Source organism: Vitis vinifera, chromosome 2 (genome assembly GCF_030704535.1).
Source record: "Vitis vinifera cultivar Pinot Noir 40024 chromosome 2, ASM3070453v1".
Lineage (NCBI taxonomy): Eukaryota > Viridiplantae > Streptophyta > Magnoliopsida > Vitales > Vitaceae > Vitis > Vitis vinifera.
In genome coordinates, this window is record NC_081806.1 from 18,866,935 (window position 1) to 18,893,759 (window position 26,825).

Genomic DNA, 26,825 nt, shown 5'->3' on the forward strand with positions numbered 1-26,825 from the left:
CTGTCTTAAAACTAATTTTTTAGAACAATTTTAAAAATACTGCCAAAATATACCTTTATATTTTAAAGTATCTTTCCTACTAAATAAGCTTCTCAAAAGGATATTTTATAAATAATAAAAAATTATAACATTTTTATTATTTATAAAATATATTTATTTTAATGTAATTAGAAAAAGTTTTAATATATATATATATATATTTTAAATTTAAAAAAAAAAGTTAAACCAAACTGGATGGGGTGGATTGGCATGAGAAATTTGCATAGTACCTGGTCCCGCCCTGCCTCATCTCATTTCATTTAATTTTTTTAACAGAATGAAAATGAAAATTATTTTAAATAAATAAGATATGATTGTGATAAGAGAATTTGTCCGAGCCCATTCCATTGCCATCCTTATAAATCCTAATCAAATCAATCTCGGGCCACCTTTGACATGAGTTAGGCATATTGATAAGTGGGTACAACCCGACCCCCCGATTGGGACGGAGGGTGTACTATTAAGGGGCTCACTGTTATTTTAATTGATATCCTTTAAAAATGGACAAAAAAACTTATTTTTTTAAAATTTGAAATATTTTTAGAAGGTTTATGTATGGGATCCAGAATTTGAAATCAGGAGTTGAAAAAGCGAGTCCACCGCTTGTCACAAAGTTTCGGGTTTCTCTCAGGTTCGTACGGTTCTCTAAATCTTCCCCTAGATTTGATTTCCTTTCAGATTCGCAGTGTTCTATCCTCTGTTTGGTTCCCGAGAAAATGCAGGAAAATTAAGCCATTTCAAAATTCTGACTCTCTCGTTTCGGCTGAACCAGCAAATTCAGCTGAAGAAACTTCACTTAACTAGGCCGAATCGTTGCTTTGTGTTTAGTTTACCGGCCTTCAATTTATTTATTTTTCATTCTTTTCTTTCTTGGGTTTTCTCAGGAAACAAGCAATGGGAGATTTGGAATTTTGAGTTTTTCTCCGCAGCCAAAGAAGAAAAGGTCAGTGCTGAGTGTCAAAGTTACGTTTTTTTAACGTGCGGTGTATTTTTCCCTGTTTGGTTGCCGAGAAAATGTAGGAGAATGGAATAATACAAAATTAGGAATCTTATGATTCAGCTAAAAAGGGAAAAAAATGTTCAGCTGAATCGAAGTTTACTTAGCTAAGCCAACTCGTTTGTTTTATGTTCTGTTCACTGGGTCCTTTCTTTTTCTATTCTTCCTGGGTTTCTCGGGGAACAAACGATGGAAAATTTTGAATTTGGAGGTTCTCTCGGCAGCAAAACAGGAAAAAGATAAGTGCTGAGTTTCGAAATAACATTTTTTTTAAGGTTCAGTCCGTTTCACCCTGTCTGGGTGCCAAGAAAATGTAGGAAATCAGTAGAATGCAAATTGGGAATCTTAAATTTCAGCTAAAACAAGAATTTTCAAACGGGAAATCATCACTTAGCTAGCTCTGGACTTTTAAATCTCTTGGTTTTCTTTGGCGACCCAGGTAATGAAAATCTTGATTTTTCAAGTTTTTCTTAGAAACCAAACAAGAGAAGATCAGCGCTGAGTTTCAGGATTGCACTGTTTCAGGTTCTGAAGCTGAAATTTCGTTGAGAAATATGTCCCTTCTGAGTAGGTTCTTTTACAGAAGACCCCCTGATGGCTTGCTTGAATTTGTTGATAGAGTGTATGGTAAGAGCCGTATTCTCTAATTTGAATCACTCAACTTTCATTTTATGGGGTGTTTGTCTAATTTTTGGGTGTTGGGTTGAGGTGTTAGTATGGTTTTTAATTTTAAACTGATGAAAATCTGTCAATGCCTTAGTTAATATCTAGTTATTGGGTTCATGTCTTTGTTGCAGTTTTTGATTCATGCTTTTCGACTGAAGTTTTGCCCAATGGGATGTACCAAATATACTTGCATGAAATTATAAACGAGTTACATGAGCAATACCCCGATTCATCCTTTCTTGCCTTCAATTTTCGGGAAGGTGAGAAAAGGAGTCAGTTTGCAGAGATTCTGTGCGAGTATGATGTCACTGTCTTGGACTATCCACGACAATATGAGGGCTGTCCCCTCCTTCCATTGTCTTTGATTCAGCATTTTCTTAGAGTTTGTGGCAGTTGGCTTTCACTTGGGAGTCAGCAGAATATTATTCTGCTCCATTGTGAGAGAGGGGGTTGGCCGCTCTTGGCATTACTTTTAGCTAGCTTCTTGATTTTTAGAAAATTGCACAGTGGTGAACGTAAGACGCTAGAAATCGTCCATCGAGAGGCTCCAAAGGGTTTTTTGCAGCTCTTGTCTCCATTAAACCCATTTCCATCTCAGCTTCGTTATCTCCAGTATGTGGCGAGAAGGAATATATCTCCAGAATGGCCACCTCCTGAGCGAGCTCTTTCTTTGGATTGTGTGTTTCTTCGTGCTATTCCAAGTTTTGATTCACAGAATGGATGCAGGCCAATTATTCGTATTTTTGGTAGAAATCTCCATAGCAAAGGTGGGCTCTCAACCCAAATGCTATTCTCCATGTCCAAGAAGAGGAAAACTATTCGACATTACTGCCAGGTATAGGTTTATGGAATGATCAATCATCTTATGTTAGCTTCTATTCTATAGTATTGGCACGTGGCTGTATGAATGTTCTTGTATTGCAGGCAGATTGTGATGTGATTAAAATAGATATTCAGTGTATGGTGCAAGGAGATGTTGTGCTAGAGTGTGTCCATTTAGATGTGGATTCAGAAAGGGAGGTTATGATGTTTCGTGTAATGTTCAATACTGCTTTTATTCGATCCAACATTTTGATGCTAAACTGTGAAAACTTGGACATACTCTGGGACTCAAAGGAGCGGTATCCAAAGGGCTTTCGAGCAGAGGTGATTATTTTTGAAAACTTAGGTTTAGTTTTTCTTAGGGATTTTCCTTATAATTCATCCATCCATCTGTTTGATTGTAAATTTCATTTTCAAGTTCAGGTTCTGTTTGGCGATGTCGAGAGCATCTCTCCTTCAAGAGCACCGACTGAAATTTTAAATGGCGAGGAGCAAGGTGGATTGCCTATTGAAGCCTTTTCTAGGGTTCAAGAACTCTTCAGTGGTGTTGAATGGGTTGACAACAGTGACGATGCTACTTTATGGCTATTGAAACAACTGTCTGTTCTAAATGATGCGAAAGAACTTTCAAGATTTCCAAATAAAGTCAGTTCACGCACATCACCTGCTGACTCAGAAGAAGAAAATAATGCATCTAGTATTGCTGATAGTTTGGATTTTATGGATTCTGAAAAGGTTAATAGCCTGACTAACACAACTGAACCTGCAGATAATTTCCTTGATGATCCCTCATTTCAGGATTCCGCTTCTGATGAAGCAACTGATATTATTCCTAGTCCTCCAGCTGCTTCAAATCAAGCGTCCATTGAAACAGCTATGTCATCTGTTCACCAGCAATCATCAGGTCCTATTGAAGGATCTCCGCCTACCTTACCACCTCCTCCACCTCCTCTACCTCCCTTTGCTATCTCTGGTACAATTGCCCCTCAAGCTGCATCCTTACCATCATCAGCACCACCACCACTGCCCCCACCCTTACCTGGAAGTGCTTTGTCAATGTCCCAATCATATGCTTCCAACAGAAACCTTCTGCCTCCATCCACCTCTACACCACCTCCACCTCCACCTCCACCTATTAGTTCTAATAAAGCGCCGTCACCCCCTCCTCCACCACCTCCTCCACCTCTCCCCAATGTATCTAATGGAAATCCTTTAATGCCTCCCACTCCTGCTAGTAGAGGTCCTCCACCTCCCCCACCACCTCCCCCTCCTCTCCCTGGTGTCTCCAATAGTGATACTTCCATGCTTGCTGGTAGAGGCCCTTCACCTCCTCCTCCTCCTCCACCTCCACCTCCCACCTCCATTTCTTCTAAAGGGCCCCCTCCACCCCCTCCACCTCCAGATTTTTCCTCTTCATCTAGTAATAAGCCAACACTGCCACCTCCACCTCCTCCACCACCTGCTCCACCTCTGCCTATGTTTTCCTCATCGAGTTCAACATCTAGATCTAGTTCAAGTCATGGGGTGCCACCTCCACATCCTCCACCTCCTCCACCTTCTTTGGGTTGTAATCCTAGCAATGCCACTCAACCACCTCTACCCCCACCTCCACCGCCGCTCCCTCCAGGATCCGCCCGACAAGCTTCTTGCCCCCCGTCTCCACCACCAGCACCCAAGCCTCCTAGTGCACCCCCACCTCCCCCTCCTCCTCCACCAGCACCCAAGCCTCCTGGTGCACCCCCACCTCCCCCACCTCCACCACCAACAACCAAGCCTCTTGGTGCCCATCCACCACCACCACCACCACCACCACCCCCTCCAGCACCAAAGCCTCCTGGTGCTCCACCTCCACCACCAAAGCCTCCTAGTGCTCCCCCACCTCCACCACCCAAGCCTCCTGGTGCTCCCCCACCTCCACCACCCAAGCTTCCTGGTGCCCCCGCTCCACCACCAAGTCATGTCACAGTACCAGGTCCACCCCCACCACCTGGAGCAAAGGGCACCAATGCACCCCCACCACCACCAACTGGAAGGGGAAGAGCCTCTTCAGGGTCAGCAAGTCATGGAAGAGGTCGAGGTAGTACAGGCTTTACCACTGCCCCTAAGAAAGCTTCATTAAGGCCCTTGCATTGGGTGAAAGTTACCCGAGCAGTGCAAGGGAGTTTATGGGCTGATTCTCAAAAACAGGAAAATCAGTCAAGGTTAGTGAATGTGGAACTTTTCTATGAGTATCAAATAATATGTTATCTCTTGTTTTAGATGATGAAAAGTGAAAACTAGTTCAAGCAATTTGGTTGAACTTTTTAAATTGGCATGAATGTAAGTTTCTTGAGCCACATATTTAATTTCCTTTGGCAGTTTGACTTTGGAGATTATTCTAGTTTGAGCTTGGCCTCAGACTCGATGATATTCATGTGTCATATTGCAACCCCTGACATTAATATTAGAGAAATTTTTTGATGTTGGGTGGCATACTTTTCTTCTTTCTCACTTTTCCATATTTTATATATTCAGTCATTGCTTGTTCAATCCTGTGCCAAGCTAAGTGCTTGTGTAATTGCCTTTCATTTATATATATGTAATTTCTGATGTTGCCTGATAGAAGTCCATTTTTTAATTTTTACTAGGGCCCCTGAAATAGATATATCAGAACTTGAAAGTCTATTTTCAGCGGTTTCTACCTCAGATGGAAAGGGCACTGAAAAAGGTGGAGGTCGACGTGGTTCTAATATCAACAAACCCGAGAAAGTCCAATTGGTAATTGATATTTTTTTCCAGTGGGCAGTTACAGTAATTGTTTGATACTGGTTCAGATGGTTATGTACTTGATATCATGACTCTTACATAACACTGAATTAGACATGGTTAGGTTAAGGCATATTTCTGCCTCTGCTAAATGCAGTTAAAAATTAACAGTGTGCTGTTGGTTTTTAGTTTTCTTATAGCTTATTGCTTGACTATTTGGATATGGTATATCAAGATTGTAAGGGGAAAGGTAGAATTCTTTTTCTTTTCTATTTTTTACTTCAGGTTTTGTTTTGGGTACTGGTTTTATTAGAGCTGGGTAGGGGTATTTTTGTCCTTTGTAATCCCTTGCTTCTATATGTGCTTCAAAATCTATTTGCATTTCTTAATTGTTCTAGCCTTCTTCATTTGGCATTCAACACAGCAGCTACTGTCTACTAAAAAAGACCTCAACAGTTTTTGGAAGTTTTTATAATTTGTGATGGAAGATTTGGAAATAATAAGTTATCAAATAAGATTTGAAGAAGTTTATAAGGAATAATATTCTACCTAGCATTGAAACATGCTAGTTGTCTTGGAAGCCAAGTAGCTCCCAAAAGTGATATTCTGAGAGGTCATCTGTGTATCTTAAGTGATATAATAATATGTAAGAATGGACATCCAATGACATGGGCTACTGGTTTTGTTTCGCACTCGATCCACTGCCTCCCAAACTTTCACATACCATCAAGCAATCTTTTTGATGCTATAAATCATTTTCCACCAGTTTCCCCGCTCAGTGACATTGGGATTATCCTAATATGGGCATAATTTTAAATTTATTAATCCTTCTAGCTATCTATTGTTTTTAAGTTTAGTGGAAGGAATCCTGGGAATTCCTCCTATTTGTTCAACCATGATTATCTTCAAATGAGTAAATGCAGAGTTGACTTTAGATTTCATTCCCTTGTGCCATAGATATCCAATGTCTTTTCTCGGATTTGAGGTTATCCAACTCCAAAGAAACTTGTGATTCATAGAGTTTTGAGGCTAATGGTGGAGATTCTAATGATTCTCTCTCTCTCTCTCTTTCTCTCTGTCAGCATCTGGTTGTTTTAGAGGAGCTTCATTTTTCTAGGCTATCTGCATCAAGATCCCATTTGTACACTCACTCTTTCACAGACAGATCATGTTCTGGTTCCAATTTGAATTTCTCCTTGTGTTCTTCAAAGGCTTTCACTATATTAACATTTTCTTAGCCTTTATATCACGTGCTATGTGGCCTTTTTCTTCCATCTTCATCAGGGCATGTTTAAATGATGCGTCGAAACAGTTTTTACTAGACCCTTGCGTGTTTCATAAATATTTCTTTCTTTTAATCCTTTATCCTTTGATTGATCAACTTTCTTGCTATATTCCCCTTTTCCTTCCATATTCATCAAGTTCATGTGCATTATGCCTTATCTGATGTGGCACAACAGTTTTACCTGGACTTTGTTTTTTTTCATAAATGTATCTTTCTTGGAAATCCTTTATGCTTTGATTGATCAACCTTCTTGAAGTATTGTTATTACATTTTTATGCTAGGCTTGTTATGTTCTTAAAGTTCCTGTTAAAGTTGCTTTAGGATAGAGAAATCCGGAAGGTTTTTGATGGTTGGGTTTTGGGAGGGTTATAGGGGCCACTTGATTGGGTTGAAAGTAGTCTGCTAGCCAAAATCTTAAGGGGAAGGGTGGGGCAAGCGGTTTGAGTTCAAGAAAAACTCTATGAGGAATAGAGCTCTGATTGGTATGGGGCTGTGGCATTTCCCTGGGGAGTATAATTTTTTTAACTTGCCATATAAAAGCATCTATGACTCGGATAATAATTATTGGAAGGGGTGCCAACTTCAAGGAGGGCCATCTTCTTGGGCTACTAGGACCTCATTCATCATACTTGATGTGTTGATGGTGATGGACTGTGGATTAGAATTTGGGAGGATCTTTCATGGGGTTACCTGCTTTTTATGTTCTATTATCTTTGCATATAGTCTTTTGAGGATTATAGACCTGCATTTTTATCACATTCTCTCTCTCTCTCTCTCTCTCTCTCTCTCTCTCTCTCTCTCTCTTTCTCTTTCTTTCTCTCCCTCCCCTTCTCATGATTCACTTTCATGGGACTTTGCTTTTTGAAAAGGAATTTAATTGATCATGAGATTAATGACCTTTCTTCCTTTTTGCTGTCTTTGTTTCATGTTCTATTATCCTTATCCTTCCAGTGTGAAAGATGTTGATCAATTAACTAATCCATCTTTGGCTTTCCTTTAAAGATTGATAACTTTATCATGTTTCCCTCAACCAAACTTATTTGAAAGACTTAAGGGTGCTTCAGAAATTAGAACATGGCTTGGTTAGTGGCTGAAAAGAAGCAATACCAATAGCATACCTCATATTAGGAAATTTTACTGGTTATCAGCCTCTAGAGATGTATCTAAGATAGGAAATTAGTGGAGTATCTATACATTTCTTTTATTTCTATTTTTATTGAACTATCATAGGGATTGTTCTACTTAGCTTGGTGACATGGATAGCTTCAAGAGGCTTGGCTGATATAACAATTATTTGCTTCCAGAGTTTTAAGAGGAGCCTTTGGGGCATATTTTTGTGGGCAATGTACTGTATAGTCACCCTATGGGTTATTACATTTGAGAGGAATTTGATGATCTATCAACAACTAAAGGAGTTTACTTGAAGATAGGCTGCACAACACTTATCATCTGTCATCTATTTGTGTTTTTGTATTCAAAAAGTTTCTTTGGTTTTCCCTTTGGCATCATTTTGATCTGAAGACCTTTTAGAGTCATCAACAGTTCCAGATGCATTATTTCCAGGGGACGTGGTGAGGTCATTGATCATTTGGTCCTCCATTTTCTCCTCGCATGTGATCTTTGGCAGTTCACTCTCTATGTCTTGGCATTAGTCGGTAGCTTCAAGATAGATCTCAGATATGAGCCAAAACTTTTCAGGGGTTAGAGGTGCTAGAAGTGAGGTTCTACTGCATTGTGCTTTGCCGGTTACTTTCTGGTTGATATGGACTGAGAAATGCTAAAACCTTTGAGGGAGAGAGCTTCACTATAAAGTTAAAAGGATCATATTTATTTTTTGGCCTCTCTATGGGTCTTTGTAACCAAGAAGTGCTTTTACACAACTTATTAAGTTAAGTTATCATTGATGACTATTATTTTTCCATTGATTTTAACTTTTTCTCTATGGTAATATTTATTAAACTCTATAAAGACGAAGTCTTTATGACAATATTTTATGACTTGTTACTTTGATGAAACTTTTGTCTCATTAATTGCACAATATTGATGATAAACAATGTTAATAATATATCAGGTGATAGAAACCTAATTAAAGGCTCCAAAAGAGCTTATACTATGTCATTAGTAGTATTTGATTCCATGTGAATGACACTTTATATGATGATAGATCCAGAAGAATCTTTTAAGACCAACTTGGTCCCCTGGGGTAAAAGATCATATGGATGTACATTATAAAACCAGAAGTTTTTATTTAGTGACTAGTCTACCTATACATTTAAAAGGTAGAATGACTTGTTGTGCAGATTATCATTTTAATGAGATAATTATCTCGCTGTTAGGGGAAGAAGAGCTAGTTCCAGAAGAACGGTGTGAAATTATTTGGAATGCATTGACTTTGACTCATCTTGATCCTCATACAAATCAATGTGAACTAGAAGTTCAAAGGATCACTCATTTGCAAAATCTTGCAAATCAATTACAAGATGCATTCATTGATACAAAGAAAGTGACAAAGTCATACATCCCGGTTGCAAATACTACAGCACAGATTGATGTCCCTGTAAGACAATTACCAAATTAATCTAAGATATGCCTAAAGTGGGGTAGACTTGTCGGCTCAAAGGATGTAACTCCTTGGAAGAGGAGTACCTAAGAAAAACTTGGCACTCTAAAAGAGGCCATAAAAAATAACTGATTAGTTTAAAATTGATAAATTTATAGTCTTAGAAGAGGCACAAATAATACAAGAAGCCCCTAAAGAGGCACACATATTGAACAAGAAACCCTTGAAGAGGCACATATTGAACGAGAAGCCCCTGAAGAGGCACAAGTACTTGAAAATTGTGAGATCTTAATAAGTTATGTATACATGGGAGAAAAATGAGATCAAAATAATATTATTATTAACAATATTTTCACTTTCCAAGTGGCCTCCGATATCATAAGAAATGATGAAGATCCTAAACCACGAAATGTGGAAGAATGCCGACATAGAAATGATTGGCCAAAATGGAAAGAAGCTATACAAGTAAAGTTAAACTCATTAACAAAATGAGAAGTTTTTGGACCTATAGTTCAAACATCTAAAGTTGTAAAACCTGTTGGGTACAAATGGGTATTTGTACGAAAACTCAATGAGAATAATGAGATCATAAGATACAAAGTGCGATTAGTAGCACAAGGTTTCTCGTAGAAACCTGGTATTGACTATGAGGAAACATTCTCTCCTGTCATGGACGCAATCACATATCATTTCTTAATTAGTTTGGTAGTCCCAAAAGGACTATATATGCGTCTCATGAATGTTATTATAACATATTTATATGGAAAAAACAAATTAAGAAAATTAAAAACCTTTCAGAAAAAAAAACAAGGATCTCAAGTTTGCTTTCTAAGGCTTTTGGTTTCTACTTTTGTTTCTAGTTTATCTTTCTTTTAATAAATTTTGTTTCGTATAAAAGAAATAGGGTGCTTTAGAAAATTCTCACTGCTCTCCTCTAAGTTCCTTCTAGGAACCCTTAGACATATACACAATTGAACAAAAAAATTTATTTTCTATTTTTGATTTTGGAAGTTTGGTAGGAACAACCTATGGGAAATGAGGAGGGTGCCTTCTAGTGTAGAACATGGATTCATCAATTGACATGACATTGCAATTGGAATTTGATGAGTTCACATTGGATATACCTATTAACCCTTCTATTAATGAATAATTTATTTTTTGTTTTTAATTTCTGGTAAGCTTTCATGATTGCTTTTGTCTAATTCGGCAATGTTTGCCTGGCCCCTGGGTCAAATGATATGTTTTTTTGATAGGAAACGACAAAGGCATATATTGATAAAAAGGAAAGTACAAGAGAAGGATGAGGAATCCTCCCACCAAAGAAAAACAAAACTACAATGAAACAAATGCGAGAGAATACAAAGTAGATACAGACAACTACTATAAGTTAGGCCAACCCAATGGAGTTGCACGTCGCTAACCAATCAAGGTGTATCACATTAAGGGGAATCCCCTTAAAAACCTTAGAACAAAAAGCCTAAAGAGAAGCAAGGAAATGAATCATGTCCCAAAGGTTCTCTGAATTCCTTGTTTTATCCTAAAAAATCCTTGCATTTTTTTCCCGCCACACCACCCATAATAAAGCGATGCACGCAACTTGCCATAATACAATCCCTCTCTTAGAAGAACCAAAACCATTAAAATTGGTAGATAACATGTCAAAGATGCTCCTAGGAGGGACCCAATCTATCTTTGTTAACTGAAATAATCTGTACCATAACCCCATCGTCAGAGGGCAATGAAGAAAAAGATGATCTACTGTTTCTCCCTGCTTCATGCACAACATGCAAATGTTGGGACTAAGTGCTTTGTAGGGTCTTCTCAACTGTAGCATGTCGTTAGTATTTACCTGGGTCAAATGATATTAAGACTCAAAGTCTATGCTTAGTCTTGTTGAAAAAGGCATGCATTGGTTCCTTTTTTCTTTATTTGGTTAAGAAATTTCTCTTACTTGTGTGTTTAAGAATGTGAGTTTGTTAAGTTACTTGTATATCTAGATGTAAGCCTTTTGTTGTGTTTCCATCTGTCAGGTTGATTTGCGCAGAGCATATAATTGTGAGATAATGCTGACAAAAATAAAAATTCCTTTGCCAGACATGCTTGTAAGCTCATCCTTCCCTTTTCTCGTATGGTGTTGCTAGGTATAATGTAAAATTGAAAGTTTTAGTTGAAATCAATTTGCTTTTTGGTCTTCTTTGATTTCTCTCCATATTTATTGGTACATATGTTGGAGTACCATTAATTTAAATCATAACCTTGTGAAGAAATTTAAAGGGAATCAATGTTTAACTGATTTGTATATTTGTTTGTTCTCTACAACTCATTGTCTAAGGGAATCCTCAAGTTTTAAATTCAGCCTCTTAATTCTGTATTTGCTATAACTATTTGAAGACATCTTTTAAAAATTCAGTTTCTAAATCATCAGTCAGAATTATATTGATTCAATACTGTAACAAGAACCTTTTGGAAGGATTCAGCTTTTCCTTTCCTAGTGGATTTTCAATGCTGTTTGCTCCTCAAAGTGCCTCTGTATGATCTCAGTTTGAGCTGGGAGAGTTCTGCCAAGCAGTGTGGTTAAGTTTAATATGGATGAATGCTTTTTGGGGGGTCCAGACAGGCTCAAGTGGGTTGGAGGGATTTTCAGGAGTAGTTATTGTATTTATGCTTTCTGTTACGGTCAAAGTGATGCTTGAAAAATTTAGACAAGCCTATGATTTCAAGGACAAAAAATTCATAGAAACTACCTTTTATTCATTTCACCATTCTTTATTTTCTCTGGGACAATGGACATGATGTATAAACTTGTAAACTTGCTAGGTATTTGGAGGCTGCAATACCAAGACAAGTTTTTGTCTATGTTGCAGTAATCTGGGCTTTATGCACTTTGTCTTGATATTTATGTTTGATCTTCACCAACATGCATGCAAAAAAGCATACTTGCACAAAGACTTGCAATTCTCTACGAAATTGCCAACTGAGAGGCTATTGCTTTTACAAAAGTCTGTTTCGATCAAATTTAATTTGTTCCATCCACTGGACAGTGCTAAGCTTAAACTTTCCTGTCCTTAAGAAGTTCTTTTAGATGCCAAGGTTTATCGATGGCATTCAATCCAATGAATTCACTCTTGTGGCTTGATTAGGACTTTATATTATATTTATGAACGGGCGTTATAATAGTCTAATGAGTTTTGGATTACTCGTTCCCAAGCACTCTTGCATCTTCTATATGTGGATGGAAATGCAAAACTAGTGCTTAGAAGTGCTTAAGGACCTGCTATGAGATAAAATATGGCACTGGAAGACTTAATATATGTCAATCCTAATGTAAAAAATTTGACTAAACTGTAAGACAGAAAACCTAGAATATAAGACAACTATTGTACAATGCAGGATATAACTAGAAATTAATGTAAAACAGACACTAAATAATGTTTTTTACACATGAAATTCTCTCAATTGTTGGAAGGCTAAACAACTTCTTAGGAAAGACCTGCTGTGGCACTACCTTAGTTGAGATGTCATGATACTTTTGCCTTTGTGCTAGCATCCCAAAGTTTCCTCCCTTCTTGCAGTTATGGGGGCTGCTAGCCCAAAATGATAGTAATATGGGAAAACTGCACGTCAATCAATCCACAGGAAGTTTTGGTAAGCTAGGATATTGGGAGGGATGTGATAAGGAATTGATTGCTCCAATTATGGAGAATCAACTGTTCACCAGCTGGTTTTCTTTAGCTCCACTTCATTGAATCCAGCTTGGACCTCAAGACCATCAAATACCCCTAAGCCTTAACATTTACAGTTTTATCTTCCAAAATTCATAATGTTCGAACATATAAAAAAAAAACATATTTTTTTAGACAAATAATTCATATATGTATAAATGGAATTAGGTCATTAAAATAATGAAGCATGAGTGTTCATTTTCTCCAAAGTTTAACTCTCATATAAGTGTGTTTTTGTGGGGATCTAGATTGACTAACAGGATGCAGATTCTTTCACTTAGAGAAGAACTAGATCCCATGTAATAGAGTTCCTTTTGTATATGGCTAGAGCCTTGTTTTCATATTTTTTTAAAGGATCTCTTGTCTACCTTTTTTTCCTGTCATGATTTATTTCTATTAAGATTCTTCTTTATTCTCTGTTAGAATAAGTAGCATAATCACCACTAATAATCATCTATATCCTCTGACTTGCTATTAGTATCATGTCTCAAATATTACTTATTTATTTATTTATTATTTTAGTAGCTAATGGAACTAATGGACTAGTAGAAATAAATTTTGAAAGGTCTAGTGCAGAGAATTCTCTGCAATATTAGCTTGGGAGACTGGAATGATGTCCATCCATTTCCATTTTTTGCTATGCATTCCAAAACATTATTTTTGATTGCAAATATTGATTACTTTTTCTGTTCTGAGTAATTTAACCAATGTTTTTTTTTCTTTTGTCCCCTTTAAGTTGATTTCTGTAAAATGTCTTGATTATTATGTTCCTATATTTAATGTCATGCTTTGTTTCTAGAACGCAATTTTGGCTTTGGATTCTTCAACCTTGGACATTGATCAGGTTGAGAATCTCATTAAATTTTGTCCTACAAAAGAAGAAATGGAGTTGCTGAAGGTACAATCTCTCTCTCTCTCTCTCTTTCATGCACATCCATACAGAACCCTCACACAGACTTTTTTTCTTGAACTTGCACTTGCATTTTCTGTGGACATTATGTGCTCTTGTTTTATGCTTATATCTGCAAATGACCTTTTATCATCATGTATTTCTTAGAGCTGAAGTTATAGTGTCTTGTAAATGATTATTAATATCATCATGCTCTAGGTTTGTTCCTGTATTATTTGTTTCAAAGGATTTTTTAATGAATAAGAATTTATTAAAATAGAAAAAGGCTAACCAGTAGTGCACTCAAGGTTGAACTGAAGTCTTATAACAGAGAATAGCATATAGGGGCCAGAAGAGGTGCCCACTAAAACAGGGATCTGATAGGTACATTCTTTAAGAGAAGGATAGGAATCTATAGGCAAACCTGACCACGAGTCCACTTCAAGTCTGTTTCAAACCCTACTACAAACTCTAAAATTCATTTTTTCGCAATTATCTTATTATCTTGTAGCATCACAGTGGCAATATACTTAAATATTTTGGAACAGTCAATGCTTCTCATATTTGAGTCTCCAATAGTTTTCTCATTTTGTCTGACAACTGTGCCTCTTCAACTAAAAAGGAAAATAGCATTTGCTATATTAAAATTTGTTTGATGATGCCATTCCAATTTGTGTCTGTGGTTCTCAAGGTACCTCTGTTGATGTGGTTGCATGAACTGAAGTAATCATCTTATCACTGCATAGTCTGATTGTCTCACTTGTCATAAGAGGTTTCTTGATTTTCCCATTCAAGTAGCTCATCCTCCCTCTGCTCTTGATAAACAAAAGAGTTGCTTCTGTGACATCTAGTCATTTTCACACTAGCTTCATGGTCATGATTGGAAGGAAAATTTCTCACTCTAGGCTCTAATGTGGTTTGTTCCAATCCTAGTGGCTGCATTTGGAAATCAGCTAATTTTGAACATGATTAAAACACACTACAAAACAGAAAAAGTCCAAGACAATCCAATACAAGAAAATGACTATCTGGATCACTAGACACCCAACAAAAGTGAGAACAGGCCATAGGAAACCATCACGAAGATGAAGAAATGCTAACATGGGTATGAGATTTAATGCTTATGTAATTTTTGTTCTATGACCTGAAGCCTAGTGTATCATCTGATGCATTTGATTCTTTGTCTTAACCTCCAAAATTCTCTTACTGCATGAAAAACAAAAAAATTTATCAACGATTTATGGAAAGTCAAGGATTGTGTTGGTTTCTTGCTTTCTTATGTACTCTAGTAGGCCATTTTATAGTTTTTAATTTATTGTAAAAAAAAAAAAATGGTTTTAGCATTTTCTGTTTGTTTCTTACTAGTTTCACGATATCTTTCAGAATTACCCTGGAGACAAGGCAATGCTTGGAAAGTGTGAGCAGGTGATTTCTGATGCCTGGAATATGAATGCATGCCCAATCCTGTATCTTGATTGTTAACAAACTTCATGTTTGATATCAGTTTTTCCTGGAGCTGATGAAGGTTCCACGAGTTGAATCCAAGTTGCGAGTATTTTCATTTAAAATAACCTTTTCAAGTCAGGTATATTTGTTTGTAAATGCACGTTTGTATATTTGTTTGTAAATGTGCGTTTTTTTGTTTTATTTTACATGATAATTTGTTGTGGGTGACAGTTTGTGCTTATAGCCTTGAACTTTTTCAGGTGAAGGACTTAAGGAATAACCTAAATACGATTAATGATGCTGCTAGGGAGGTATCTCTAAGGTTTTTAAGCTAATATTACTGAACATACATTCATCCTGATTTTAACCATCATACATGTGATTGCAGGTGAAGGAATCTGTAAAATTGCGTCAGATAATGCAAACAATTCTCACGTTGGGAAATGCACTGAATCAGGGCACAGCACGAGGTAATGTCTATTCAACTTTGTAAATACATCTTTTGATGCTTTTCTTGACATAGAGCTTCTTAGCTTACAGCCCCTTTTCCTTATACTGCAGGAGCTGCCATAGGATTCAAGTTGGACAGCCTTCTTAAATTGGCTGATACTCGTGCAAGAAACAACAAAATGACTTTAATGCATTACTTGTGTAAGGTAGGTTGTTGAAACCTTCACTTCAAAGTCCAAATTAATTTTTATTTGCATTATGATCATAGTTGTCAACTCAAAAATTTTAGCATGTATAATTTTCCTATTTTTCTGTAATGTCAATCATACCATCTTGCTTATTATTAGTTTTTTTTTTTTTTTTTTTTTTTTTAAATATTTTTTTTTTACATATTGGAAAATAAATATAAATTCATATTGTTGATATCTGAATTTCACACAAACATATGGATTTACAAAGATGCGTCATGTATCCATTATGACACATAAGACTATGACGTAATACATCTCTAGAGGTTAGGTTGCTGATGAATGCCGCCCTGTAGAGCTATTGTGAGGATGCCATGTGTTATTTAATTTCCATTTGGTTTTGATGCCTTAATCTCCTACTCTTCTTTCCTTTGCTAGGAGATGGCGGCAACATAGTGCATCCTTCAGGTGGATGCTTATGAAAGTAGATGCCATTTCTAGTGGATAATGAGAGAAATCTCCTATTCGCCTTAGGATGGAATATCACTTGGAGTTGGGAATGAATGAAGGATTACCTTTGACATGCTAAAATTAGTGATGAGAGGTCATTTCCTCTTCTTCTTATGTTGCCTTTACTACCCTTTCTCATCTTATTAGGAGGATATTCCCAAACATCTTTCTCTGTATTCATTCATCAGGAGTCACCTAAGTTTATTGCCTTCACATTTAGTGTCATCTACACTTTTATCGTGCATAATGGCATAGTGCCCAAATGGTTTGTGCCTCCTTAAGTTAAGAGCAAGACTTAGAGAAGTCCAATTAGGCTTGGTGGATCTTAGAAGTGGGTTTGCCTGTTCTCCATTGAGTATATGGGATTGTTTGAGGATTCTGGTTTGGTGACTACTGTTGGAGGCCTGCAAAAGCAAGAGCCCAGTTTTGTTGAGGCTGTTTCAACAGGATTAAGGACAAGAGACGACCTAACAAATGATGTATCATGATCGCTGCATGCATTTGCAAAGGGTTAAATAGGTGTACACATGTTACTATGTTACTATCTTATTGTTTCATGTCATGTGACACCATCTTGTTAGTCCATGTAGACACAACAACATCTCTTTGGTTCATCCTATGTCAATTAATTGGCCCTTATCCACAAAACCTCTATAATAGGCATAAGAGGTCACCATTTGAAGGGTTCAAAATTTTCTCTAGAAATGAATTAGAAGTTCACCCTTTTAGTTCTTCAATTTAAGCCCCTTCAGGGGGTTACTTTCATTTTTTCCCACCCTCACTAGTGTCTTGCATAGCCCTGCTCTCTCGAATGGCAAAACATCATGATCCATGTTGCCAACCTACCTTAACAAAGAATCTAATGCAAACGCATATATACTACAAGAACGGAATATAAATAGTGAAACTATTTTCATAAGAGGCGATGTCATTAAGACATAAATATAGGAGTTAAAATCAAATGATCATTCTCCAAGCATGGTTCTAAGTCGTGGCATCAGTCACTGACTTGAGAGGTCCCGAGGTGCTTCGGTATTGACATCTCGGGTCAATATCAAGTGATACACAATATTCTAATTTAAAAGCTCAATTTTTTTTTTAAAGATTGCAAAAATTATTACAAAAATAAATACAAATAATTAGACTAACAAATTAGTAAAATAAGCTTCTATTATGTATAAAATTATTCAAATTGTGATAAAAGCAAACCTTCGGAATGATTTATAACAATATTAAAAATTTAAAACGTTTTTATTTAATCACTTCATATGAAATATTTATTATTTTCAAAAAAATAAAAGATGAAAATAATAAAAAAATTATTTTTATAACAAATTTGTTAAATTAAATATTTTGAATTTTTTTAAAATTTCAATTATTAAAAAATACATCCATGGATCATCTTTAAAAAAATAAACATCATTTTTCCTTTAAAATATATTCTAAATAAAACGATTATAAAAAACGTGGATTTTTATTTGAATGACCATATTTGAAAATAAATTAGTTTTTTTATACATTTATTCATTGATTTTAATTTTTATATTAGTATTCATTTCCTACTTATTTGATATAAACCCAAATATTCATTATCCATTTACTATAATCCTAAGTTCCATCAAAATTTCCATTACCATGATTCAAAACCTAAATTCCTAATCCTATCAAATACATATAATCCATACACTCCATCAAACACCTATTCCCCTTCTCTACATAATATACCCATTTAACCTCAAAATTGACAACTCCTTGTTTATCTACATAATACCTAGTTCTTTGATGTTTGTAGGCTCTAAACTGAAAGATAAAACAACCTTATGAAGATGCCAAAGCTCTACATTTGAAGGATGAAGATGTAAAAATAGGGTCCGAACTCTTCATACATAGTTCTTCATTCTTGTGGCTTTTGATCTTCTCTTCTCCAGCATTTATGCTTCAAAATTATTTTTTCCATCACCCATGATCCGAATAGTTTATATTCACATAATCTTGGAGTTTTCTTAAAGTTGCTATGCAATTCACATTGAGACTACATATTTATGTTCATTTCAATTGAGTCTACTCATGAGTCAACTAAATCCTAAACTCAAGTATTGGTCCGGTACCAACCATAGCTAAGGTGGATATGACTTGGCCGAGTTGTATTAGTCTCAACCGAATTTTGAACCCGACCTCCAGGTTAACATTTAAATCATCTAAACTAATATATATTTTGTTCAAATGACACTTATCAATATTTGTTGAAACAATAATTCTGCTTAGACATTCAATCTTGAACGCATGTCTTCAATAAGGTGTATAATGTTTCCATACAGGGTATGGTGTGTCTTCCTTCCCTCTTTTTCATCTATTGTGAACTTTATTACCTCTTAAACAATTATCTTTCACTCAAGAAAAAAGGGGTTGCCTATAAAAAGGTTTGATAATCATTTTAAGAGATAAGTTTAAGTTTGGATCTTAACTTCATCTTGAACTAGATGTTGAAGTCATGAGATGCTTTTCTAATAGCACTCCGTCTTATGATTCACATGTGTGCTTGGGTTTGGGCATATGGATACCACCAATTATATCTCTTAGCATTGAGCAATAGGGATATGTTCACCGTTTGTTTCGAAATGAGTTTATAGGCCTTTATAAACACGTGTCATAAACAAGCATCTTGTGCATGGTAATTTGGTACCTAATTACAAATGTATCCCATGTTAAAACTCTAAAAGGGTAAAACAAACTTTGTTGTAGAAAGCTTATATGTTAGGCAACCCCAAAATCATTTTTTTTTTTTTTTTTGCTTCTTGTGAACTTGTAAGACTTGTGGTTCTCTTGTGACAGCAAGTCTATCATAATAAGTCTTGAACTAACTTGAGACTAAAAAATAAATGATCCAATGGGGTATCACTTGTTACAAATGTTTTTCCTCTTATTAGCCCAAAAATTGATTCTTTTTAATCCAGTTCATTCCTTTGAGAATATAGGGAAGATTAAAAAGAATCCAACATGGGGTCAGAAACCTCAAATCTAAATCCACTATATGAGAATGCAATACATAGATTTACATGGCAGACACCTTAAACTTACTTCCTAGTGCCTACATTGCATTCCATGTTCGTGACGCAGCGCCTCGTATGCTTGCTTTGGATCTCACTTCAGCGCCTAAGGGGATGTAGAAGATCTCCTTCACAACCTGATAGAAGTTGGAAAGCCTTTTTTGAGAGCTTTGGGAATGAGAAGACAAACTAGGTTTTTCTAAACATTTGCATAAAACTGGAAAACCTATTTAGGTAAGGCATATATAGACCTAATGACCTAGTGGATTGCATCTGGAATAATCCCCAAAAATAAAGCTATTCAAAGACGGATCTCTAGAATTCTAGAAGACTCAGTCCCAAGCGCTTGAGCACTTGAACCGATGCTCGCACCAGCGCTTGGGCACTCATTCAGTTTTTAGAACAGTTTTGAAAAGCTATTTTGCATAGTTTTAAAAACATGATCTAACCCATGCCACACCAACCCTAATTTGCCTTTTACTGAACCTTTCCAAACTTACTTGTGTCATCCCGGTTGATCAATCAACAACCTCGAGTCTTCAATGGAGAGTAAGGCACAGTCTAGAAAGATCCTATACCAGAATGAATGGAATAAAATTGTCAATCTTAAACTACATAACCTAATGTACCAATAGAGACAAGTGCACATTATCTAGAAGGTCAAAATGTTTTTATTTATCAAATAATTGATGACATTATGAAAGAGAAAAAACTTTATAAATGCAAAATTTAGCACAAAAATTTGAAGAACTTAATAACAACTGCCTTCTTGCTTAAAAATTTAAGCTTAAAGAAAAGTGCAATCATTAACAATTTTCATATGAAATTTGACTATTTCTCTCTGTTCATTACTTTGACTCTAAATATATCCTCTGTGGAATTTTGCATTTCTTGAGTATGGGTGATCTTTATTAAGAGAATGCTTGACAGATTTTAAAGCGATGAAGAAAATTATAACCCTTTACTATTATATTCAATTGATATGTGTCGTCGTCTCTATTAGGTGTTATTGCTTAGAGACCTACATGTTTTCCTTATTTCCTCTTCTTCTCTATGTGTCAAGCTCTAAACTTCTTCAAATAATTAAGTGCTTTAGTCTAGAAATTTAGTTCCTAGTATAGCTTTCACAAATTCATTGCTCCAGTTATGTAAACCCTCCTGAAAGAATCTGAGCCAAGCCATTTCTGGTAAAGACATTTTGGAGCATCGACATATCACAATTCAGATTGCTGTGTAGTAAATAATATTCACCAACACTAAAATGTTTTCCTAATAGTAATGTGATGTACAATTAAAAAAAATGATGATTAAATAAAAGGAAGAATCATTAATAGATTTCTTTGATAGAACTGAAAATTACTTCTTGCAGTTGATTCTTTTGCATCTGGAAACATTCTCTTGCCTAGAAGATATACTAGTTTTCCAACATAAGTTTCAAGTACTTTCTGTTTAGTATCAATTATTAATATCCAAATTTAGTGCAGTAAGTTTGCCCATTTTATTGTTCAGATTTAGGTATTTAATGGTTTTGGATTTTTGTTGTCCTTAACTTTTTAATTATATATTTTTATATGATGTATGATTAGTTTATACTGCCAAGTTGCACTTCTGATACGGGTAGTATCAAATATACTGGTACTGTGAATGATACCCACTCAAATCAATATAGGTGTTCAAAAATTCTGAGTTCTTACAGGAGAAGCACTGATTAGTATTTGAATTTTTGTCTTTCTTTTGGTTATTGGTTAAGCAATTTTATTATGATCATCATTACCATTTCTGTGTGGTTAGCATTTCCAGCTTTTTGTTGTGTTCATTTCAATTTTAATATGGGATGGTCACTTCATGCTGTAGTTGACTGTTTTCTTGTTTTCATTAGCTCCTTTCTGAGAAATTGTCAGAGTTGTTGGATTTTGACAAGGATCTTGTTCATTTGGAAGCAGCGTCTAAGGTATGCTTAACATGTCAAAAGTATTGTCCCCGCAGCTCTTTGCTTAGTTTGTTTAACTTGTAACAACATTCCATAGCTTATCTGTATGGTTTCTTGTTGGTTCTTATCCATTTTGCATTCCCATTGAACAAGATTCAATTGAAATCTTTGGCCGAGGAAATGCAAGCTGTGAGTAAAGGTCTTGAAAAGGTTGAGCAAGAACTCACTGCCTCGGTGAATGATGGTGCTATCTCTGCTGGCTTCCAAAAGGTGAGGGGTACATAGGATTACTGATTAATTCACTATGGAATCTGCTCTCATGTTTCTTTTGGACTTAGTTTGTGTAATCATCCTTTTTTTTTTTTTGGTGATTCTACTTGTGCAAAAGATTAGAACCTGACTTGCTAATAATTAACAATTGGAGGAGACAAAAAAGGAATTGATTAATATGATTATTGCTGATTCTAAGGAGGATTAGGTGGTGGATGTTTGGCACCCGACAGATGAAGAGGGTTGTTGAACCCCCTTTTTTTCTAGGCTCCTAAATGCTTGGGAGGTAGACATGGTGGAGCGTTTTCTTTTGATTTTGCTAGGAAGGAGTGTTTGCATGGAAGCGGAAGATAAGGTGATTTGTACATGGTCAAAAAAATGGGAAGTTCACTGTTAAAGTCTTTTTCTCGACTTTAGAATCAAGAAGTACGGTGTTGTTTTCGGCAAGTGTGATTTGGAACTCTTGGGTGCCTCCAAAGGTGAGCTTTTTTGCATGGGAGGCTACTTGGGCAAAGGTTTTAACTTTGGATGATTTAAGGAGGAGAGGGTGGTGTTTGGCAAATAGATGTTTCCTTTGTCAATCGGAGGAAGAGTTCATCGATCACATTCTTATCCATTGTGTCAAGACAAGGGGATTATGGAATTTGTTGTTCTCCCTTTTTGGTGTGTTTTGGGTGTTTCCCTTTTCGGTCAAAGAGACTTTTAGGATGATATGGTCCTTTTGTGGGAAAACAATGGAAAAAGATGTGGCGGGCTACTCGCCTATGCTTATTTTGGACCATATGGAAGGAAAGAAATAGTAGATCTTTTGAAAGCGAGGAACATCTGGTTCAAAGAATAAAACACTCATTCCTGTTTAATTTATGATCTTGGTCTAGGCTGTTTTTAGGTTCTGGTCCTCCATCTTTAGCAGAATTTGTTGACTAGTTGGGTTCTTTTTGAGGGGGTTGTTGCTTTTTGTGGTCCCTCTTCTTTTAGAGGTGTCTGTTGTATGCTGCTTGAGTGCTTTGGTGCATTATTTGAGTGTCTTTTGTTTATAATATTTTCTTGCTTTACTCATCAAAAGATGATTATTAATTATTGATTACTCTCTTAGTGTCTTAACAAAAGACTTCTTTGCATGTACATCACACAAAAAAGTCACCTTTTAAGGCGCCCTTGAGGCCTGACTTAAGTGGGAAAGGATTGGGGGGTTTATGGGAGTTTCTAGGTTCAAGTCTCAATGGGGACAAAAATTTACCTATCAGAAAAAAGAAAAAAAAAAAAAGTGAACTTGTAAGGAAAAACTATGGAAGATCATTACTCGACTGAAAAAGGGATCTAGGTTGGAGGATCAGCTGATTTTAGTTTACTACATTATTAGCTTAACTGTAGATATAATAATATATTAACATCATCTGTTTGATTGAAAATCTCATTGGCCTGGACATTTCATGTGGGATTATCAGTTCTTTTTTGCTAATATTTTTCTGTTCATCTATGTCTGTTTGCACAGTGTGTTTCTGAGTGTGCATGTGTGTGTGTTTAATAATATAAAGGGATTTCTTTTCAATAATTATCATCATTGGTTACTAGAATTATTGTTCAACATGTAACCAAGATGTTCTCTCAAGAAGTTATTTGATTGTTTGAGATAACCACCTTAATTCATAGTTATGAGAAGGTTGATTGTATAAACATATATACTTGATGTCCATCAATCTCAGGTCTTGAAGAATTTCCTTGACACTGCTGAAGCTGAAGTAAGGTCGCTTATCTCCTTGTATTCTGAAGTGGTGAGTCTTCTCCATGGTCTTAGTTGCTGACAACTGTGAGTATGTAGTTCGGTACTGATTTTGGTACTGCTACATTGTCTTGCAGGGAAGAAATGCAGACTCCTTGTCCCAGTACTTTGGAGAAGATCCAGCTCGGTGTCCATTTGAGCAAGGTATGGTGTTATTTTTCTTAATAGTTCAGTTCACTTTCTATACCAGTCATATGAAAAGGATAACAAATTTAAAATAGTTGTGTCCTATTTTAAAATAAACCTTGTTCCATTCAATGTCACGTTAGAAAGAGAACATTTGTTTTTTTAACTTGTATCACCGTATTTAGTGAAAATCAGCTAGAATCAAAGAGCTATTCTTAACATATTTTAGCCTAAGAAGAATTGAACATGAATAGAAGAAGAATCTTTGTTCTTCTATGACTACATGTATTTATAGAAGTATTGAAAAATCGTCTGGATGTGATTTTTCAAAATTTTCATTCTCTAGATTACTTTCTGGTATGTCCATGGATTCATGGTTGCTCTCTAGAATCCCTGTAGAAGTCCTCTCTTTCTCCTGAAGCATTTGCACAGCCTATCAAATCTTGCCATACTTTGTCTGTCTATGTTGTCTGGGCCCTTTTCTCTTCCCCATCCAACCATGCTTTATATCTAGGGTTTGGTATTCAAAACAATTTGATGCAGCAAGCAATTCAATATGCCACCAGCTTGCTGCAGTAGGTGTAAACCTGCACCTTTGGGGAACTTCCACCAAGAAAAATAGGAAAAGGCTGCAATGAGATTGAAGTTGAGTTTGCAGGGTTCTAAGACTGAATCACTGTTCCTTTCTCTTTTGTTTATTTATTTAAATTTTCTGAAATTAAATGGAAAAAAACTCTTTAAATTTAGCTTTGGAAGTATATCTATACTAGGGCTACAGCACCTTGCATTCTCTACTCATTATGGGTAGAACTATTCTAGGGCTACAGCACTTTACATTCTCTCTACTTCAAAGATTACCTTCACACGACTATTTAGAAAGGCTAGGAGTTACTACCTGTGTATTAAACCAAAATAATGAAATAAACGTGGGAATATGCTAGCATTTAATCTTAATTAGAGATCGAGGGCTTGTAAATTGTTTTTGAGAACAATAAAACAGGAAAACATATTTGACAATTAGAAAACACAACAATTTTTTTTTTTAAATAGAAAAATAGGGTGTTTTTTGAGAATATATTTGAGTTGTTTTCAGTTGTTTTCTCTTGTTTTCTTAGAGCCTTTTAAAAAATATAATAAGATAAATGTGAAGAATAATTAAAAATAAAACAGATTTTTAAAAAATATCTGGAAACAAAGAAAACAAGTTGAAAACATTTCAAGTTTCCAATTAGATTTTTGTTAATACAAAATATGAGAGAGCTGTTTAAAACTGTCTTTAAAAACTTGGTTTTTGAGAATAGGTTTCAAAAACGTATGGGTCCCAAACAGACCCTGAATTTCTTTGCTGCAGACTAGTGAGTCTGCTTCTACATCAATTCTCCTCTTCTCAACTGTAGGATGTTTATTATTTTTAAATTCATATCAGAAAGGATGTTTATTGTTTATTGTTTTTAAAATTTTGGAAGCACTATTCTCAGTAACATTCTTTGTAGTCCTTCATTGCACAACATCAGCATAATGGTTAAATGTTTTCATACACATTTTCTCCTAAATCCTCCAAGCAAGTGCTCAGTCCAGACACAAGCAAGCATAGGATTGAGGAGATGTTAGCAATGGTCCATCCATGTGCAGCAGCCTAACTGGGGTTCCAGCAAATTGCATTAATAAGTTCTTTTTGCCTTCAATCAGCACAAAAGGTAAAAATTTAAAAATAAAATAAAAGGAAGAAAAGACAAATGGTATTCTTTCTATAAATCATCAAGCTCTCCATCCAAGAAAAATAATATTCTTTCTTTATAGCTTAGAGTCTTCTGTGTGCTTCTAGTTTTTCAGAGGAAAACATAAATCCTTTACTGGGTGGCCACTTAATGGAAGGTTTTCCTGAACACATGCTCTGGTCTCCCAAAGCAAAGGTTCTCCTGAAATACATTCTCCAGACTCCTGAAGTGAATCTTTGGAAGATGAGACCTTACAAGCAACTCTCTTCTTCCTTGGATTTTGGTATATCCAAGTGAGAAGGGAACTGATACTCAGAGCTGCAGTTTTTATATCTCCTTTTTTAATATATATATATATATATATATATGTATGTATTAAAATCTATATGCATAAGATTGATTACTATTCAATTGTTATTTAGTGGATGGTTTACTCAAGATACAATCCTGCAAAGAAAGATAAAGCTTTTGCCCTGTATTTCAATGGGACAAATTCTCATTTTGGTTGGTAAACTTTTTTTGTTTTGCAGTGACCCAAATCTTAGTCGTCTTCATTAAGACATTCAACAAGTCACGCGATGATAATGAAAAACAGGCTGATGCTGAAAAGAAGAAATTGGAAAAGGAAGCCATGAAAGAACGGGCAGCGGGTAATTTATCTGCAAGAAAGGAGGGTGTTGATATTGATAGGACAAAACTTAATTTTCAGCATCAGAGGCATAACCCATAATCAACCTTGAATGATAAAGCAATAGGAAACCCGTATTATCGTTAATATTATGAGACAGGTAAATGATCCAATTATAGTTCTACACTCAAGTACCTATGAGACCCAAGTTGGCGGCTCTGATCGGCAACTATCATGGTCAGAACATCAAACTGTGCTACCATTCCATTGTAAATGCACATTACTGCTGCTGGCGCTGCTGCAAATACAGTTATACAAAGACTGGATGTATACTACTATGACATGCATTTTGTGTAGGCAGAACCATCGGTGATTTCATGCCAGTCTTCCTATCTGCTACACTGGTCCCCCAGTGTCATCAATGCTGAGTATGTAACATGCTTGTTTAAATTGTTTATTGTTCATATTGAAACCCTAGGTATAGTCATTAATGTAGTAAGATTGACATCAGGCATTTTTGCCTAATAGAAAAATGAAAATTTTGTAAGAAGTAGCATTTTAAGCCTAATCTTTTTGTAATTAATATGTTTGCATGAGTGGAGAGGGAATTTATCCTATCCATTTCTTGCCAAGTAGGTATAAATTATTGAATATTGTCCAATGATATTGTAGATTATCCTACAGATTAATGTAAATCAAGCTGAATTTATCCTGTTTGGGAATTTTTGAGGTGCATAAACTAGTTGTGAAGTCACATTGATAGCCTCTAGTTGTGTCCTAACTTGTGTAATAGCTAGTTTACCTCAATTATTTTTTTCATGCCTCCAACATTCCTTGAGTTAGCTGTCATATTTCAAGAGTTTTTTGAACTATTTGTGGTTGATTAAAACCATAATCTCATTATTGTCCATTCTAGCATAGGGGCTTAAGGCGTATTCTCAATCTACCTTGAAAAAGATGCCAATCAGCCTCGTTAGGAAATGTGTGGCTCATAGTTGAGAGTT

At 35.8% G+C, this 26,825-nt stretch overlaps 1 protein-coding gene across 2 annotated transcripts; it reads left to right on the forward strand.

Annotated features, from left to right (window-relative positions):
• Positions 1-516: 516 nt before the first annotated feature.
• Positions 517-26,543, forward strand: LOC100264917 (formin-like protein 14). Of its 2 annotated transcripts, none has more exons than XM_019225402.2 (19): positions 517-670; positions 924-982; positions 1,476-1,663; positions 1,834-2,537; positions 2,627-2,848; positions 2,948-4,725; positions 5,152-5,281; positions 11,145-11,216; positions 13,636-13,734; positions 15,109-15,150; positions 15,230-15,310; positions 15,432-15,482; positions 15,560-15,641; positions 15,733-15,827; positions 21,246-21,317; positions 21,450-21,566; positions 23,273-23,341; positions 23,427-23,493; positions 25,724-26,543. In XM_019225402.2, exons 3-19 carry the CDS (start codon positions 1,591-1,593, stop codon positions 25,921-25,923), a joined length of 3,954 nt encoding a protein of 1,317 aa, XP_019080947.1. In that variant the 5' UTR covers positions 517-670; positions 924-982; positions 1,476-1,590; the 3' UTR covers positions 25,924-26,543. The 2 variants fall into 2 exon arrangements, with proteins under 2 accessions (XP_019080947.1, XP_010665430.1); XM_010667128.3 differs by having other exon boundaries at positions 1,562-1,663.
• The last annotated feature ends 282 nt before the right edge of the window (positions 26,544-26,825 follow it).

What these genes read in the sequence shown, in the direction of transcription:
- LOC100264917 (XM_019225402.2), top strand. Translation starts at nt 1,591, where the DNA reads ATGTCCCTTCTGAGTAGGTTCTTTTACAGAAGACCCCCTGATGGCTTG. An exon ending in TTAATGATGCTGCTAGGGAG is followed by an intron (nt 15,483 to 15,559) that starts GTATCTCTAAGG and finishes ATGTGATTGCAG; the next exon opens with GTGAAGGAATCTGTAAAATT. An exon ending in TAATGCATTACTTGTGTAAG is followed by an intron (nt 15,828 to 21,245) that starts GTAGGTTGTTGA and finishes TGTTTTCATTAG; the next exon opens with CTCCTTTCTGAGAAATTGTC.